General features: G+C 41.5%; 1 protein-coding gene across 1 annotated transcript in view; it reads right to left on the bottom strand.

The window, feature by feature from the left end:
• Positions 1–11,468, bottom strand: part of LOC121943642 (Down syndrome cell adhesion molecule-like protein 1 homolog) — a 45,555-nt gene extending 34,087 nt beyond the window's left edge. The window contains exons 1-7 of the mRNA XM_042487218.1: positions 11,321–11,468; positions 9,717–9,995; positions 7,515–7,790; positions 5,830–6,129; positions 2,851–2,993; positions 2,543–2,672; positions 563–841 (exon numbers count right to left, since the gene is read on the bottom strand). Coding sequence (XP_042343152.1) covers positions 563–841; positions 2,543–2,672; positions 2,851–2,993; positions 5,830–6,129; positions 7,515–7,790; positions 9,717–9,995; positions 11,321–11,324 — 1,411 coding nt within the window. The 5' untranslated portion in view covers positions 11,325–11,468. The remainder of the gene's footprint in view (positions 1–562; positions 842–2,542; positions 2,673–2,850; positions 2,994–5,829; positions 6,130–7,514; positions 7,791–9,716; positions 9,996–11,320) is intronic.
• Positions 11,469–14,706: the final 3,238 nt, after the last annotated feature.

Here is a 14,706-nt window from a genome sequence, read left to right as displayed (position 1 = left end):
GCAGTCTGTTTTGCCCCTGTGGCTGCACAACTGTTCCCCAATACTGGTGATACTTCATTGGTCACTCAGACACAAAAAAACGTAAGAAGACTCTATTTAGGTTGAACAATATCAAAGTTCCCCTTTAAAGTGCCATGAAATTGTACACCACTGCTGATTTTACATGTCTAAGCATGAGTCACAGGAAACAATCCAAAGCTAGTTATACTGTATAGCTTTGGAGTCTGAGTCTGAGTAATTTATTCAATCATTCAGCTTCGCAGAAAGTCTGTAACAACCTGGAGGTCGCAGAATTTGAAAGACGTTGAGGTGCATTATGGGAAGTGAATGAATCAGTGAATCATCATCCCAGAATAGCAGGGAATAAAAGTAAGGACATATCAGCCTTTGCACCCTTAGTTTTGACCGTGTGTTTTTAAATCTTCTAAATGACCCAACTATGTTGAAATGCAATACTGAAACACTGCAGTGCTATTTTAAGATAATCCCCTTCTGACCCCTTTGACCCTTCTAAAACTTCACTTTCATATTCTCCATCTTCTCTCACTCCTTCTTTCCTTACCTGTTACTGTGAGCTGCCTCTCCGTGCTGACAGTGGCAGCATCATTGCTGGCGATGCAGGTGTAGTTGCCATTATGTTTGAGCGACACCTTGGATATCTGGAGAGAGCTCATGAACTCCTTTGTGTCAATGGTGATGCCCGAGGAGGGCACAATCTCCTGCCCGTCCTTGCGCCATGTGATGCGTATGGGCATGTCTCCAGACGACACCACACAGGCGATGTACATCAATTTGCCGATGGAAGTTGGTGGAAAGTCAAATGGCTGGATCAGTGGAGGAACTGAGAGGGGTAGGGAGGATGAAAGAGTGAGCAAAAGAGCAAGTGAAGGAAGGAGAGTGATAGGGTGCAAGATGTGCAGAGAGGGGAAGAGCGAGTAAATAGAAATGTAGTAGGGACAGTAATTGAGGGGAAAATAGTGAAATGAGATAAAAGGAGATAAGTAAAAGGAGATAGAGCAGGCAGATCAAGTCGTGGAAAATATAGTGGGGGAGAGAAAAAGGCAAGGACAGGCAACAGGGTGAAATAAAGGGTAGACAGAGAGAAGAGAGAATAAGGCAAAGAGGGAATGGAAATAAAGAAAAAAAGATGAATGAAAACAGTTAGAGGGTTGTTTAAATGAGTGGGGTGAGAAAGAGGTGAAGACAGAGATTTGAGGCAGATATGAATAAGTGAAGGATAGAGAAAAGAGAAAGTCAGATGTAAAGACAGGGAGAATATGGGTAGACACAGATTTGAAGATTCGGGGGCATCGAAAGGACATGAGGTGGGAGAGTGAGTGATGTAAAGGAAGAACAGGTGGAGGGAGAAACGTACAGAGGAGGGAGACATAAAGACAGAGTGAAATTTTCTTTACAGGGCATGGTTCAGAATCTGTCATTTTCACCAGACTAATTGATAAACTAATGGTCCATCTGTATGTCTGATTTTCTGAGTCTCTTATAACCCTGGATCCCCAAAGCTTTCAAAACATCACAACCTGGCCTACTAGCCCACTACCCACTCTGCAGACGCCTGTGCCCCCTACCAGTTCCTCCACTCCACCCCACCCTGCCCTGCTAAAGCCAGCCCATAATAGCTGCTCTAATTAGAGCCCCATCCGCAGGGGGAAGAACGGTGTTGCTATGGAGAGCGGCGGAGGTGATGGTGGTGGTTTGGAGTAGGGGAGGAGGGGAGGGTGGTGGTGATGGTGGAGGGTTACAGCTGAGACATCTGGGGGATTTAATCTGGGCCTCGTTAAAATTCATCTAATTAAATCAGAGACATGACGAGCACACATTCATACAAGCACATACCTACACCCACACGCAGCAAATGCACACACACACACGTGCAGAAAAGTGCTAAGAAGACAATCGAGTGCCATAAATTTCACACATCTGCTAATGTCAAGTCGAAATGCACACACAACCCGAACCCACACTCGACAACTTGCTAAAACAAACATGTCATGGTTTCACAGACCAGAGCAAAATAACATACAAGGTGACGTACAGAATATATACGGGACACTCACTCTGTTATGCACACACCTATGTGCATGTGTATGGCATGCACACACACAAATCGTATACGATAGCACTCTTGCTCTATGTAATTGCTGAGTGGTTGGGAGTACGCACCAGGCCACTCCGCCCCTTAATCAGGGGTTATTAGAGGCAATACATACAGCTTTCTTCTTTCCTCTCCCTCTGTTTCACTCACACCCTTCTGCTCATAACCAGTCTTAGTCGCTCTCTTTCCCTCTCACAATCACCCTCTTTAACATTCATATTTTTTTAACTGCATTTTCAGTATGGCCCCACAAAACACACCTAGACTGAGAACTACAACTCAGTTTATCATTTTACTTACAGTACATTCAGCTCATGGGGAAACCTCCAAAAAATTTTAGCAACATCTATGTGACTGTCCATGGTGCTCATGTGTAAAAACCTTTGAAATACAGTTATTACTTTTAAAACAATCAACCCTGTGACTGACCTTTGACAGTGACATAGACAGTCTGTGTGATAAAGAGCTGTGGTTGGATGAGCACGCTGCAGACGTAGGCCCCCTCGTCCATCCCCTTCTGAACATCGCTGAGCTTCAGAGTCCCGTTCTCATACACCACCTGAACAGACAACAGCAATGTTACCCTCAGAGATGGTAAATAAGAACAAACTGATCTTTGACTAACACTATATAACTATATAACTATATCCTGTCTTTTCATGCTGTGCAGTGCTATACAGAAAATAAGTTCTGATACATTTTTTTCTTTTAGCAGAAATTCAGAAATCAATTTCCACCTGGCGATGATTGTCAGGTAGCAGAAGCCCCTCCTTGTACCAGTTGATTGAGTAATAAGGGTACCCAATCACACGGCAGTTTATGAAAGAGTTTCTTCCTGCCACTGCAGTGATGTTCTTCATAGGTCGAATCCTCGGTGGACCTACAGGAAAGACAGAGAGAGACAGAGAGAAAGACAGAGATAGAGAAGTGGATGGATAGGAAGACAGAGAGATGGGTTGAGCAGAAAAAGAAAAGAGAGGGAAAAAAGATTAGCTGATGGTGTCAGGAGCGGGTCATGGAATTTTAGAAATAAACGGAAGGGGGGATAGGGAGGGGAGTTGGGAAGTAGGAAAGGGACAGAAGAGGAAAAAAGCATGTATAGTGGAAGGGGAAGAGAAAGAGGTTAGAGTGTCTTGCCTTAATGTTAAAAAGCAGCTTCAATTCTTCTTTTTCTGGAGGAGTACCGGGACACTCCTGCACAATTTTTGTTTTCAGTAGAAAATCTGTGTAGTCTATCCAGGAAACATGTGGATCTTATGGAATTTTAAGTCTAGAGAAAGGCAGTTACTCAGCTGTTTATTGAGCTACCTTTATAAGATGGTAACTAAAAATAAGCTTTATCAATGCCCTTTGAAGTTACATAGTTTCATATTTAGGCAGGAAGGAACAAATAGAGTGTGAAAATGTTATAGATCACGCTCCTGTTTTTCTGCCAGTTCACATTGTTTCCCAGAGTAACACAAACCAAATACAGGAATATAGGAATGCCAGACTTCAGAGCAGCAGCGACAGTGTTATTGTTTACAGGTCAGATTGGATTAGCTATGGCGAATTCATTTAATGTTAGTGACATTTAAACAAACCAGCATTTAATATAACCGACAACACAACTAGTCTAAAAAGAGTGCACGAGAGAGGAAAGTGAAACCGATAAGGAAAACTACTGTGACACTTAATTTAATTTTGTACTTCATAAGCCCAATATTAGCAGCGTTACATGTTTTCATCTACACATTTTCATTCTGTATTATGACAAAAGTCTCCTACACCTGCAACATTGGTATTGGGTGCTGCACAGGCCAGTCATTAGGATTAATGGACAAAAAAAATCCTAAATTGTTCCCCTAATCCACACCCACTCTAGTACCACAGTGGTGCATAAAGCTTTGCTTGGGCTCCCCCTGAGCTTTTGGGCAGGGTCATTTGTACCTATTGACCCTAACCTGGCCCTGGTGCTGCAGGAACTACAGGATCCTAGTTCTGTTGAGGACTTTGAATGCTAAAGTTGCATTGCTTTTGCAATGTTAGGTTAATTCAACAACCAAAAAATTAAGTATTTGCGTCCATATGTGTGCAATGCATTTTTTATTCAGTGTAGGGCATGGATAAATTGCTATGCATTTCCAGTATTTGCACAGGTTAACAAATACATTGTTTTCTTTTTCGTTTTAACTAATGAACATTTGCTCTGTCAACATTTATGCTGTGAACTCTACGAAGGTCATGCAACACCAGCTAAAGTATTTTGAGAGGCAATAAGACTGAGAAATACTGACCACGATAGGTATTTCGAAGTCTACCATGAACAAAATACATGTAAATGATGTCCCAAAAAATACAAATATATGACAAAAATAAAGCTTGACTGCCACAATATGTTGGTCATGTATCATTGCTAAAAGACAGAAACTGAGGGCTGTGGGCCAGCAGGCAGACAGACGGTAAGACGGACACAAAATGTGTTCAGAATTACTGGAAGACACTGGGAGCTATCACTCAATCATCTGGCACTTCTTCTCTGACCTTCTCACTATTGTTCGTCTTGTATCTTTGTTTTTGTCTCTCCTTCCAGCCCTACTACCCCCGCTTCTCTCTCTCTCCTCCCTTTCTCAGCGTGTGCTGAGCTTTGAAGTCACAGCTCTGACGAGTGAAAGATGTATTATTCAGTAGCATCGTCGCACAGACACACACTCAGACACACACAAACACATATACAGTATACACGTGCATGTGTGTTCAGCTGTCTGCACGGCTGGGTATTTTTGCTGTTGGCCTCTCGCTGAATGGGATAAGTTGAGTGTATGTGATTTTAGTGAGTGGGTAAGTGTACTAGTATGTTACTGTTTTTTCATGTGTGGCTATATGTGTGTATTGGTTGTATATGTTGCATACAGGGCTGAAGCTCTCTGGCAGTGGGGCTCATTCTCACTCCAATGATTGTTCTGGCACATCTCCTTAAAGCAGACTCACATGTCACAACTGCACTTCTTACTGAAGGATGGAGGAAAAAAAGAGAGAGAGAGAGAGAGAGAGAGAGAGAGACAGCCCTGTCCATCGGTGTCACTCCTCATCCTTGTCTTCTCCGACGACAGTGACATCACCAGTCCTGTCACCAGAGTTCACCATCACTCCCCCACCAGACACAGGCAATCCTCCCTCCTCAATCCTCTTCTCTCATTTCTTTCTCATATTCTCTCTCTTCCCTCCATCTCTGGCCATCTGTTTCTTTCTTCTCTAAAGTTTCTTCATCCATTTGTCCCATAATTCCCTTAATCTTTCTTCCACTCCTTAACCACTCTTTCTCTCCATGTGTTAGGCTACAGTCTCTCTATTTTAACATTTCCTCTGCCCGTAAACATGTCTATGTGTGTATACAGATAGGTGCAGTTGGTCGATGTGTTCATATGTGTGCTTTCACGAAGGCAGATGTGCGAGAGAATAAGTGAGACAACAGGACAATAAGCCTGAGGTGACAGACTTCAAAAAAAGAAAGAGAGAAAGAGACAAACATATACTGACTACTGTAGATAATTAAAGATTGACAGACAGAACAAAAAGAAGGAAAAACAAAAAATATCTAAATGAAAGTTAAACACATATACAGAGATAGAGGTAGAGATAAAGAAGGGTACAGGATAGGATATGGGTCAGGGTAGGGGTAGGGGTCAGGCTGTGAGAAGCCTCTGTATGACTGATATTGAAAAGTAGACAGGCACCTCTTACGTTTATGCGCGCTTGGTACTCGGCGCTACCGGCCGAGTTTCGTGCGGCGCACCGATACACTCCTCCATCACGAATCTGCGGGCTGCTGACGTTGACATGGCTCACAGTGCTGCCGTCTGAGAGCGTGTACTGGCTGGCTCTGACACGCGACAGGTCCCGGGCCACAGGCTCATCGTCCAGGGTCCAGGTGATGGTGGGAGGGGGTGCTCCTTTGGCAGCGCACATCAGGGAAAACGGCTCACCCGGGACCACCACCCTCTCGCTGAAGGAGGCCACTATGCGTGGTGTGCCATCTGAGAAACATAAGTCAAGAGTTGTGAATTTAAAAACAAATAGTAACAGTTTGTTACACTGAGTTAGAATGAGAATAATGGTGGAAAAAATGAAGAGGCTGGACTTTATTCAACAAGAGACTACATCACTATACTCTGCAAAGTGAAAGCGTATGAGCATTTTTGTTTTTGTAAGGCCCTGAATGGAAGAGTAACGCTAATTTTCAATCATATGAATAGAGCTGCAACATAATATAGGCAATCTATCTGCATGCTAAAATTACCACAAACAAATGCAGATACAATATGTTTGCATGTTGTCATAAGTGTGTATGAGGGCATGTAGTTAATGTTGCAAAATTAATGATAATTGTAAATTATTGAGACTAAAACTACAAGAGATTAAACTACAAGAAATACACAGTAACAGAATTGCTATTCAATTGCCAATGTGTCAGTCTAATTTTGTTTAAAATAAAAATACTGACATAACTGGAAACACATACACAGACACAAAACTGTACATATGAAGTAGAAGCATAATATAACTTTCTCGACAGCATTCTTGGTGGATGTAAATATGTAATGTGAACCATGCATACTTATTTTTTCACTAAGTATAAAAAGAATGGTGTCTATATTTGCTTAAAAAATTAAAAGAGATTAAAAAAAACAAACAACAAATGTAGTGACAGAAAGTCAGGTGAGGTAGAATAAAGACTGGCACAGTCCATGGAAGTAATAAGATCTGGAGGGGGAGTGTGTAAAGCACAGGACATCCACGCAGGAGACCTAGAAGTTCTATGTAAGTCAAAGTTGGCTTGTAATTTTAAGACTTAGTTGACTAATTGTATTCAGTTTTTGGATTGTATAAAGCTGCTGAATACACACTGTGTACATAAACTTTAGCAGAACAGAATGGTTTGTGTTAATGCCGTATTTCAACGTTACTTGGACTCCATGGAATATACACCCAGGGTGTTGATAGTCACATTGGCTAATTACAAATTGGTACAAATAACTAAGGTGGAAATAGCAAAACTGTTGGCTCTTCAAATGATTTAGCCACTACATTGAAGGTTTCTTTAAAAAAACATTTCCTTCATTGTTTCTATATTTTAGGAGTATATGGATCACCTGCCTGTATCGATCCTATTGTTTCCCATTCTCCATGAATACCAGACAGAGGGTTTAGATCTATGTTTGATTATATTGAGCAATCAGTCATCTCTCTCTAGGTCTAAAAAGCTTGTTGGTTATGGACACCTGAGTTCTAATTGCATCTCCCTAAAAAGAAACACCAAGTCATTCCAAGCCTGATAGTATAATATGGCATAATAGCACAATAATTGAGTTCTTGTGACATAGACATTCATGATTGTACAGTATGGTCCTTGTTTCCTCACCTTCAAGCAGTATGATGGAGAAGTCCTGGGCGGTTTGGCCCTTGCGTGTGGCAAAGCACTGGTAAGCTCCCGAGTGTCTCTTTTGTGCAGCGGAAATGAACAGTGTCTCATTGTGAGCCCCCTGGATGGAAAAGTGCTGATCGGGCAGGACTGATTCTGTGTTACGGTACCAGGACACCGTAAAGTGCGGGGAACCCTGGACAGCACAAGATAGGATGACTGTGCTGCTGATCCCCGTCTTCAGATTCTTGGGAGACAAGGTGACCCGCAGTGGCTCTAGAAATAAAAGTAGGACCAAGCAGAGCAGGTAAAAAAAAAAGCAATAGGAGAAGGTACTTTTTGAAATGTCAGTCATAGGTACAAGACCTGCTTGTATCACTGGAATTACTGAATGAAAGCCATTTGAATTGAGTCACGCTGCTTTGACCAGGCAACACAAGTCATATTTTGGTGTGATTGTGTATTTGTTTGCGTGTCAGGATTTCTGCCATTGCCTGTGTATGTGCTAAGCAGCGAGGAAACGCGAGACGGAAAGAGAGAAAGGGGAGAAAATGTCAGTGAGCAATAAAGCAGCTGGTGTTAAGCGCTGGAGGCTGCTGAATGTGTGTGAGGGAGTGACAGTGCATGTGCATGTGTAAGACTTTCAACAGGGGCATTAAGTGCATGTACTGTAAATGTGTGCACAAATGTGTGTGTGTGTGTGTGTGTGTGTGTGTGTGTGTACCACCCTCTATACCCTGTCATAGGAGGTTTGTGGGTTATGTGGTGATGTGCCCTGTGGCCAGTCTGCCCAGTGTCCACTAACTTCACCCTTTTCCCAACCACGTCTCTTCCCTCCACCATCCTCCACCTCCTTCCTTATTTTCTCCACAAGCATGCCATCTTCCCAGCCCCTGTCACCTCCTTGCATCTCTCTCATTCATACACACACAAAAAAAATCTCTCTGTCTCTCCTCCCTTTCTCTCACGTCCTTGGTAAACAGAGCGACAGACCTGCACGACCACCGTTCTGCTCTGTCACCGTAGCGACGTCTCGCTGGGGTTTGAGAGCACAGCAGGGGAACAAGCCGTCCTTGGAGATCAAGCTCACGATCATCCCTGACGAGGGCGGGTTGAAGGGGGGCGTGTAGGAGGCACGGGGCCAGGGCAAAGCCAACAGAGCTTAAATGATGTCTCCATCATGCCTGTCCATGACCTGACATCACATTCATTACTTCTGTCTGTCTCACTCTTTTGCTCCAACTGTCAGCGTAGAACAGTGGAGGTTATGAAGTGATCAGTGACACTTTGTTTGGTCACGGGACTTAAAATATGTATTTTGCCTATATAAACAGAGCCCTCACACAAAACTAGGCTGTCTCGGCAGCAGAAAGACACTGATACTGGTTTAGTTGAAATTGGTGCTACATGACCAGAGACAATGGAGAAATAGGACGCTTTTGCTCAAGAGGTAGAAAACCTACAACTACCAGTACGCAGTGCGCCAATAAACGCTCCTGCTGGTGGGTGACGAAATACAGACTGGTCCAAATCAGACAATGGCTGCTTGCAATCTTGTATTATAGTTGAACGGTAAGCTAAAAAATTGTTTTTGAAAACATTTGAGATGATTAATACGCAATACAGAAAAAGGAATTTTGGTTTATATTTAATCACAGCTGCCTAGTTTTGCTGTTTGATCTCTGTTTTTTTTAGCCTCCATTTTCACTGTGCAGGAAACAGTATGACGCCCACTATCTGTTCACAGACTCTCGCTATTACAGCTAAATATGGCATTTAAAGATGTTTCTGAAAACATTTTGGAAAAGAAGTAGGCAGTGCAGTAACATAATCTTGATTTATGTTCAATCAGCACTGCCTGGTTTTACCATTGAATTAGATTTCAGTCTGAGTTTGAGAGGAAGAGAGAGTGGTGGGCAACTTTCTTGATCAGCTGTATACTCGTTGTCTGCGCTATTGGCTGCACGGATGGTGGAAAGTGTAGAAGTACTGCCTGTAGTTCGAGCAACAGCCTGAGAGCCAGGGAAACTCCTCCGAATGATTTATGTTATTTGGAGGTGGTTGTGGGGGAATAATATCTAGGCCCTGGTCAGATGGAGGGAAGTTTACCACAGGTCATCTACACATATTACCCACAATGTCTTGATATAAAGCTGGTTGAAATATTCCTTTAAGAAATTTGCAATTCAGTCTTTTACCCACCTATCACATTAAGGTGACCGGTCACCTCTTTGGAGCCGAAGCTATTGGTGACCTCACAGATGTAGTTGCCACTGTCCTCGAGCCTCAAGTCGGAAACGGTGAGGCCAGTAATGCGCCGTGTCCAGCGGGAGTCTGCAGGTAATGGCCGACCATCTTTAAGCCATCTGATGGTGGGGTTTGGGTATCCGGATGCAATGCAGGGCAGCTCCACGCTGTGCCCCACCTGCACCTCACCGGACTGGAAACTGTCCAACACTGACGGGGTGGACTCCGTAGGGTCTGTAGGCAAAACATTATTTTATGATTATATTTTCAGCAGCATTTTGACCAATTTTTAGATCCTTTAAAATCTGCTCTTTTTTTGCAGAGTTGGATAAGAAGATTGATACCAGTCTTATGTCTGTACAGTAAGAACATTTTCAAATCCTACAATAGCGAGGGAACGAAACTCCCTACTCTCCCTATGAGATGCTAGTACTCGCTGCCTTCATTGGTTGAATTTGGGTAGTTTTAGGCCAAAGGAATGGGATTGGTTAGGGTAAGAATGTCAAGGTAAGCCAATCAGAGGCAAAGTGAGGCAGAGGTAGGCAGAGGAAGGCGGGGCATTCCTTTGCTGTTTACCAAATTTGTGTACAGTAAATATTGTGCTACCTCTAGCAAAGGGTAAGCTTAGCACAAAGACTAGAAAAGGAGGAAAACAGTTTGCATGGCTCTGAGTTATGTGCTGCATAATTTTTTGACCCTGCCTTGTAACTTTCTGTTTTTGCTGGTTACTTATTATTTATTATGTATTACATGTATTTAAAAGGAACCATGTACAGTTAAAAACATAAATGTTACCATTTAATGCACTGTACCAGATTATATCTTAGAGCTTATTTGCATTTGCAGTCTATCAACAGGTCAGAACAATGACACAGCACAATAACGTCATAACGTTAATTTGTACAAAAACAAAAACAAAGGAAAATAAAAAGCATGCAAGACAAATAATACACACAATAACACCTAATATAAGTGATACAAAGAAGACATGAGACAGACAATGCAACTACACAAAAATACATCACACATAAAAAACTACACACAATAGCACATCACAAGTGAATGCTTGTCAAACTAAAACCAAGTTATAAAGTCCTGATTTCAAGGTCAGTGAGGTCAAGGTCAGTGGTTGTCGAGCAACTGCTCAATGAGAAAGAAACTTCAGGAAGTGACTGAGCATTGCAAATACATTCTTCTGTTTGGCACATAACTGCTCATGGCATGACATGTTTTTTTTTGTTGTTTTTTTTTTACTTTGGTAAAAGTATGATGCAAGCATTTTGTTAAGTCAGATTGGCAGTTTCACCTTATTTTCAGTCTTTTTACTCAGCTAAGCTAATTGTCTCCTGGCTCTCACTTGATATTTACTTTGTGGATCTGATCTTCTCACAATGTTGAAATACTCCTATTAAACAAAAACTCACAACTCTGTCTTGTAAGCCCACTGAGGGAAACCACTGTAAAAGCCATGCCACTGGTTATACACTCATTTTTTGACATTTTTTGCTCTGGCATTTAGCAACTACTACGAGTAGAAATGGTGAGTAAATTTTGCCTACCCATAACAGAGAGCCTAGCTCCATTGCTCTGGCGAGTCTCTCCACTGTACTTGTGCTTTGTGATGCAGCGGTAGGTGGACAGAGCATCTTCCTTCTGCACTTCTGAGATATACAGAGCGCCAAATGAGGTCAGGAAGAAACGGTTACCTGTGGATGACAGCAGAGAGGGAACAGGGAGGAGAAAAAAGGATACGTTAGTCAACATATTTCAATAACAAATTCTAACAAAGACATTTTATCTACATATGAAACATTGCAAGCGTCTAAGGATGGAGGGTGCCGTATACTGTACAGACTTGGGGAAGCCCCTTGGGGAAAATTGATGATTTGTGATCTTGGGCTATATAGATACATTGATCTGTGTCTATGTAAGTGTATGCAGTGGAAAAGGTCTTTATCCATTTCACAACCTCAATTTTGAGTCCCACTTACTAATCAAATATTCTAACCAATAATCACATTTGGAGGGTAGTAATTAAGCAATGATGGATTATCTTTTTTTTTGGTTGTTTTTAATTAGATTTTGTGATGTCTACCGTGGGCCTTTGTTTACTTACTGGCATTTTCAACGGCTAATTACTGGCTATGTCCAATAGCCCAGACACACCAAACTGACACCAAAGACCTAGAGTGATGAAGGCTGACTGTTGCTTCGTCTAACATCACCTCTTTCTCAGCCAAAAAGGTGGACTTATACTTATAATATATAAATATATACTTATAATAACTCGTCATAGCAGCAAGTGGCGGTAGTCTGTATCTGTCATTCAAAAAGGGAAACTGAGGGACCAGTAGGACATTTCCAAGATGCTAGGCAGCCAGTTAGCATATGAACAACACACACCAATGTTGGAAAAAAAAACAAAGCATATTTACTGTGCACCAGCAAACACTAAAACAAACAATTACAAACCATTTCTGCTGAAGAGCGCAAGGGCTAAAAGCATAATCTTACTTAATATAACAAGTTTGTGTTGATTGTATGTCCTCCTGACTTTAGCAGTTTGTTTACTTTCCTCACGTCTGTTTCTGTTGTTGTGCAGGGAGCTGAACTGTCAATCAGTGCTTTCAATCACGGACAGGCACCATCATCTCCAACGCCGATTCAACATGCTGAATCAACCAAGACAAGCGCTAACTAATGCCAGTGGTGCGGAATACACCAACAAAATAAGGTGACGGAAATTAACAAATGGGCCGATATTGGCCAACAGCTGAATGTTGGCTTAGTGTGAGGGTCCTTAAAAGTAAGTGCTTTAAACTAACTCTATTCAACTGTTTTTTAAAATGAGATTGTTGGACAAGCCTTCTGAAAGGAAATAAACAGTAAAATCTTCCTCTGTTGAATTCATAAGCAATAAAATGCACCTTTGCTTTATTTAATACTCTTGTTTTGCAGCCTTACTCAGTCTGGTATGGCCAGTAACTTATGGTCAATGTTAACTAAATTTAGGTAAATTTTACAGTATTTGTATTACACTTACAAAAATAAAACAAGAGATGAGTCTGGCTTGTGGCTGCTGTTTATCACAGGCTTTAAATATGTTGTGTTGGGTTTTTTTTATACAAGTTAAGAAAAGTTCAATCCATTCCATGTCATACAATGACTTGTGCACACTCTGGAAAGTATCTAACATAAAACTCTAAATAAAACTTGTGTTTCCCCATGCATTATCCAAGATCCATTCCATATTCTGAATATTGTAGGACACATTTGTAAACGCTCTTGATCCACAAGATCCTCTGTATTCAGTGCATTCACTTTTCATTTCTGTAAAGTTGCAATTAGTGAAAAAAGAAAACCTAGCAGAGAAAAAGTGCTGTTGGGTGAGAGAAAAAGTCATGTAAGATGTGTGCCGCTTTGGAAGTAGATGAGAAATGCCAACCTCTTCACCATAAGACCCTCTTGACATACCTGAAGCACATTTTTTAGATAAATCACTGATTTTAGATGAAAGAAAAAGCAGGAGTAGAATATACATGTCTTCAAAAGGGCCAACCTCAGCACTTAGGTGAACACATGGGAGCTTTTAACGTACTCTGCCCCATCCATCGAGTGAGATATACACAATAGAGAAAGCGCATTGAGGAGGAAGAGAAAGAGAGGAGAGAGAGGGGAGTTATTGTAGGTGTTAATAATTGATGCATCTCTGTGTGTTATGGCAACAGCAGATTAGTGTCATTTTCATTTCACATCAGTGACTGCTTGGTATGCCTCTGATTTATCCACATGTCAATAGAGACAGCATGTGCACGTGTGTGTATGTGAGAGAGAAGAAAGGGAGAGGACAGAGATGGAAGGAAGAGAGACGAGGAGAGTGTATTTCAGTGTTTGATTCTTTCCGCTTCTCTGAATCTTTTTGTATTCTCTTCCCCCGAAGGGTTATTTTAGACAGTATGCACTTCAGAGTTTGTAGTAGATTGCAGATTGTTTGGTTATGTGAATGCTATTGCAGTGTGTGTGTGTTTGGGTAAGAACATGCTGGCTGTTGTTTGCTGTACATGATGTTTCAATGTCTCTTTGCAATGTTGACAAGACAGGACTTGAACAAAACAGGAGCATTGAATAACTGAATACTAGAAATATGTGCTACTCACTAGAGCTGTAACAATTCCAGTATTTGGCCCAAACCTTATGAATGGGAGTCACATTCAGAATACACAGTATGTAGACTGATGCACATAATGTGGAACCAAATTTGCAAAGCACAAGTTTCACCAGGAAACTTGTGCTTTGCATAAGTTTCCTGGTGAAACTTGCTATTATCAACAGGTGCTGAGGTTAGCACAACAGGTTGATTGGTGGGTGGGTGTAACTCTGGAAAGAGCAAATTAGATGCTGGAGCTGGATGACCACCTGCATGTTTCTGCACAGTTACAACAAAAATGGAGCAAGAGTTGTGAAAAAGACAAGGATGGCATGTTAGTGTTGTGCTGCCGTTGTAAGGTCTGAGGATGGAAATACATCCAACATGTTAACGCACAATCGATGACTCACCCAGACATGCCAATCAACATGATGATAAATGTTTGGGTGTTTTGAATGTTGAGAAAACACCAAGGCGGAAGTAATTGTTACACTCCTCCTAATGCACAACTATCATTTTTTATTATGTGGTGTATTTTAGAATTTTCACTTTCGTGGCATTATTTTTTACTTTAATAGCCTGTTGTGACCTGTTGCTCTTTATAAAATTGTTTGTTTAGTGCTTTTACAGTGCAATACAGTCTGTTTGAATTGGTACTTATTTTTATAATGAAAAAAGGTTACCACAGTTGCAGATGCGGAAAATGCTGCCTCAGACTCGAGCAAGAGGATTTTTTCTTTCATTGAAACATGCGCTACTGTCTGGTCAAAATTAAGTAAAACAAATGTATTCTTATGC

This window comes from Plectropomus leopardus, chromosome 5 (genome assembly GCF_008729295.1).
Source record: "Plectropomus leopardus isolate mb chromosome 5, YSFRI_Pleo_2.0, whole genome shotgun sequence".
Lineage (NCBI taxonomy): Eukaryota > Metazoa > Chordata > Actinopteri > Perciformes > Serranidae > Plectropomus > Plectropomus leopardus.
This window is presented reverse-complemented; position numbering and strand designations above follow the sequence as displayed.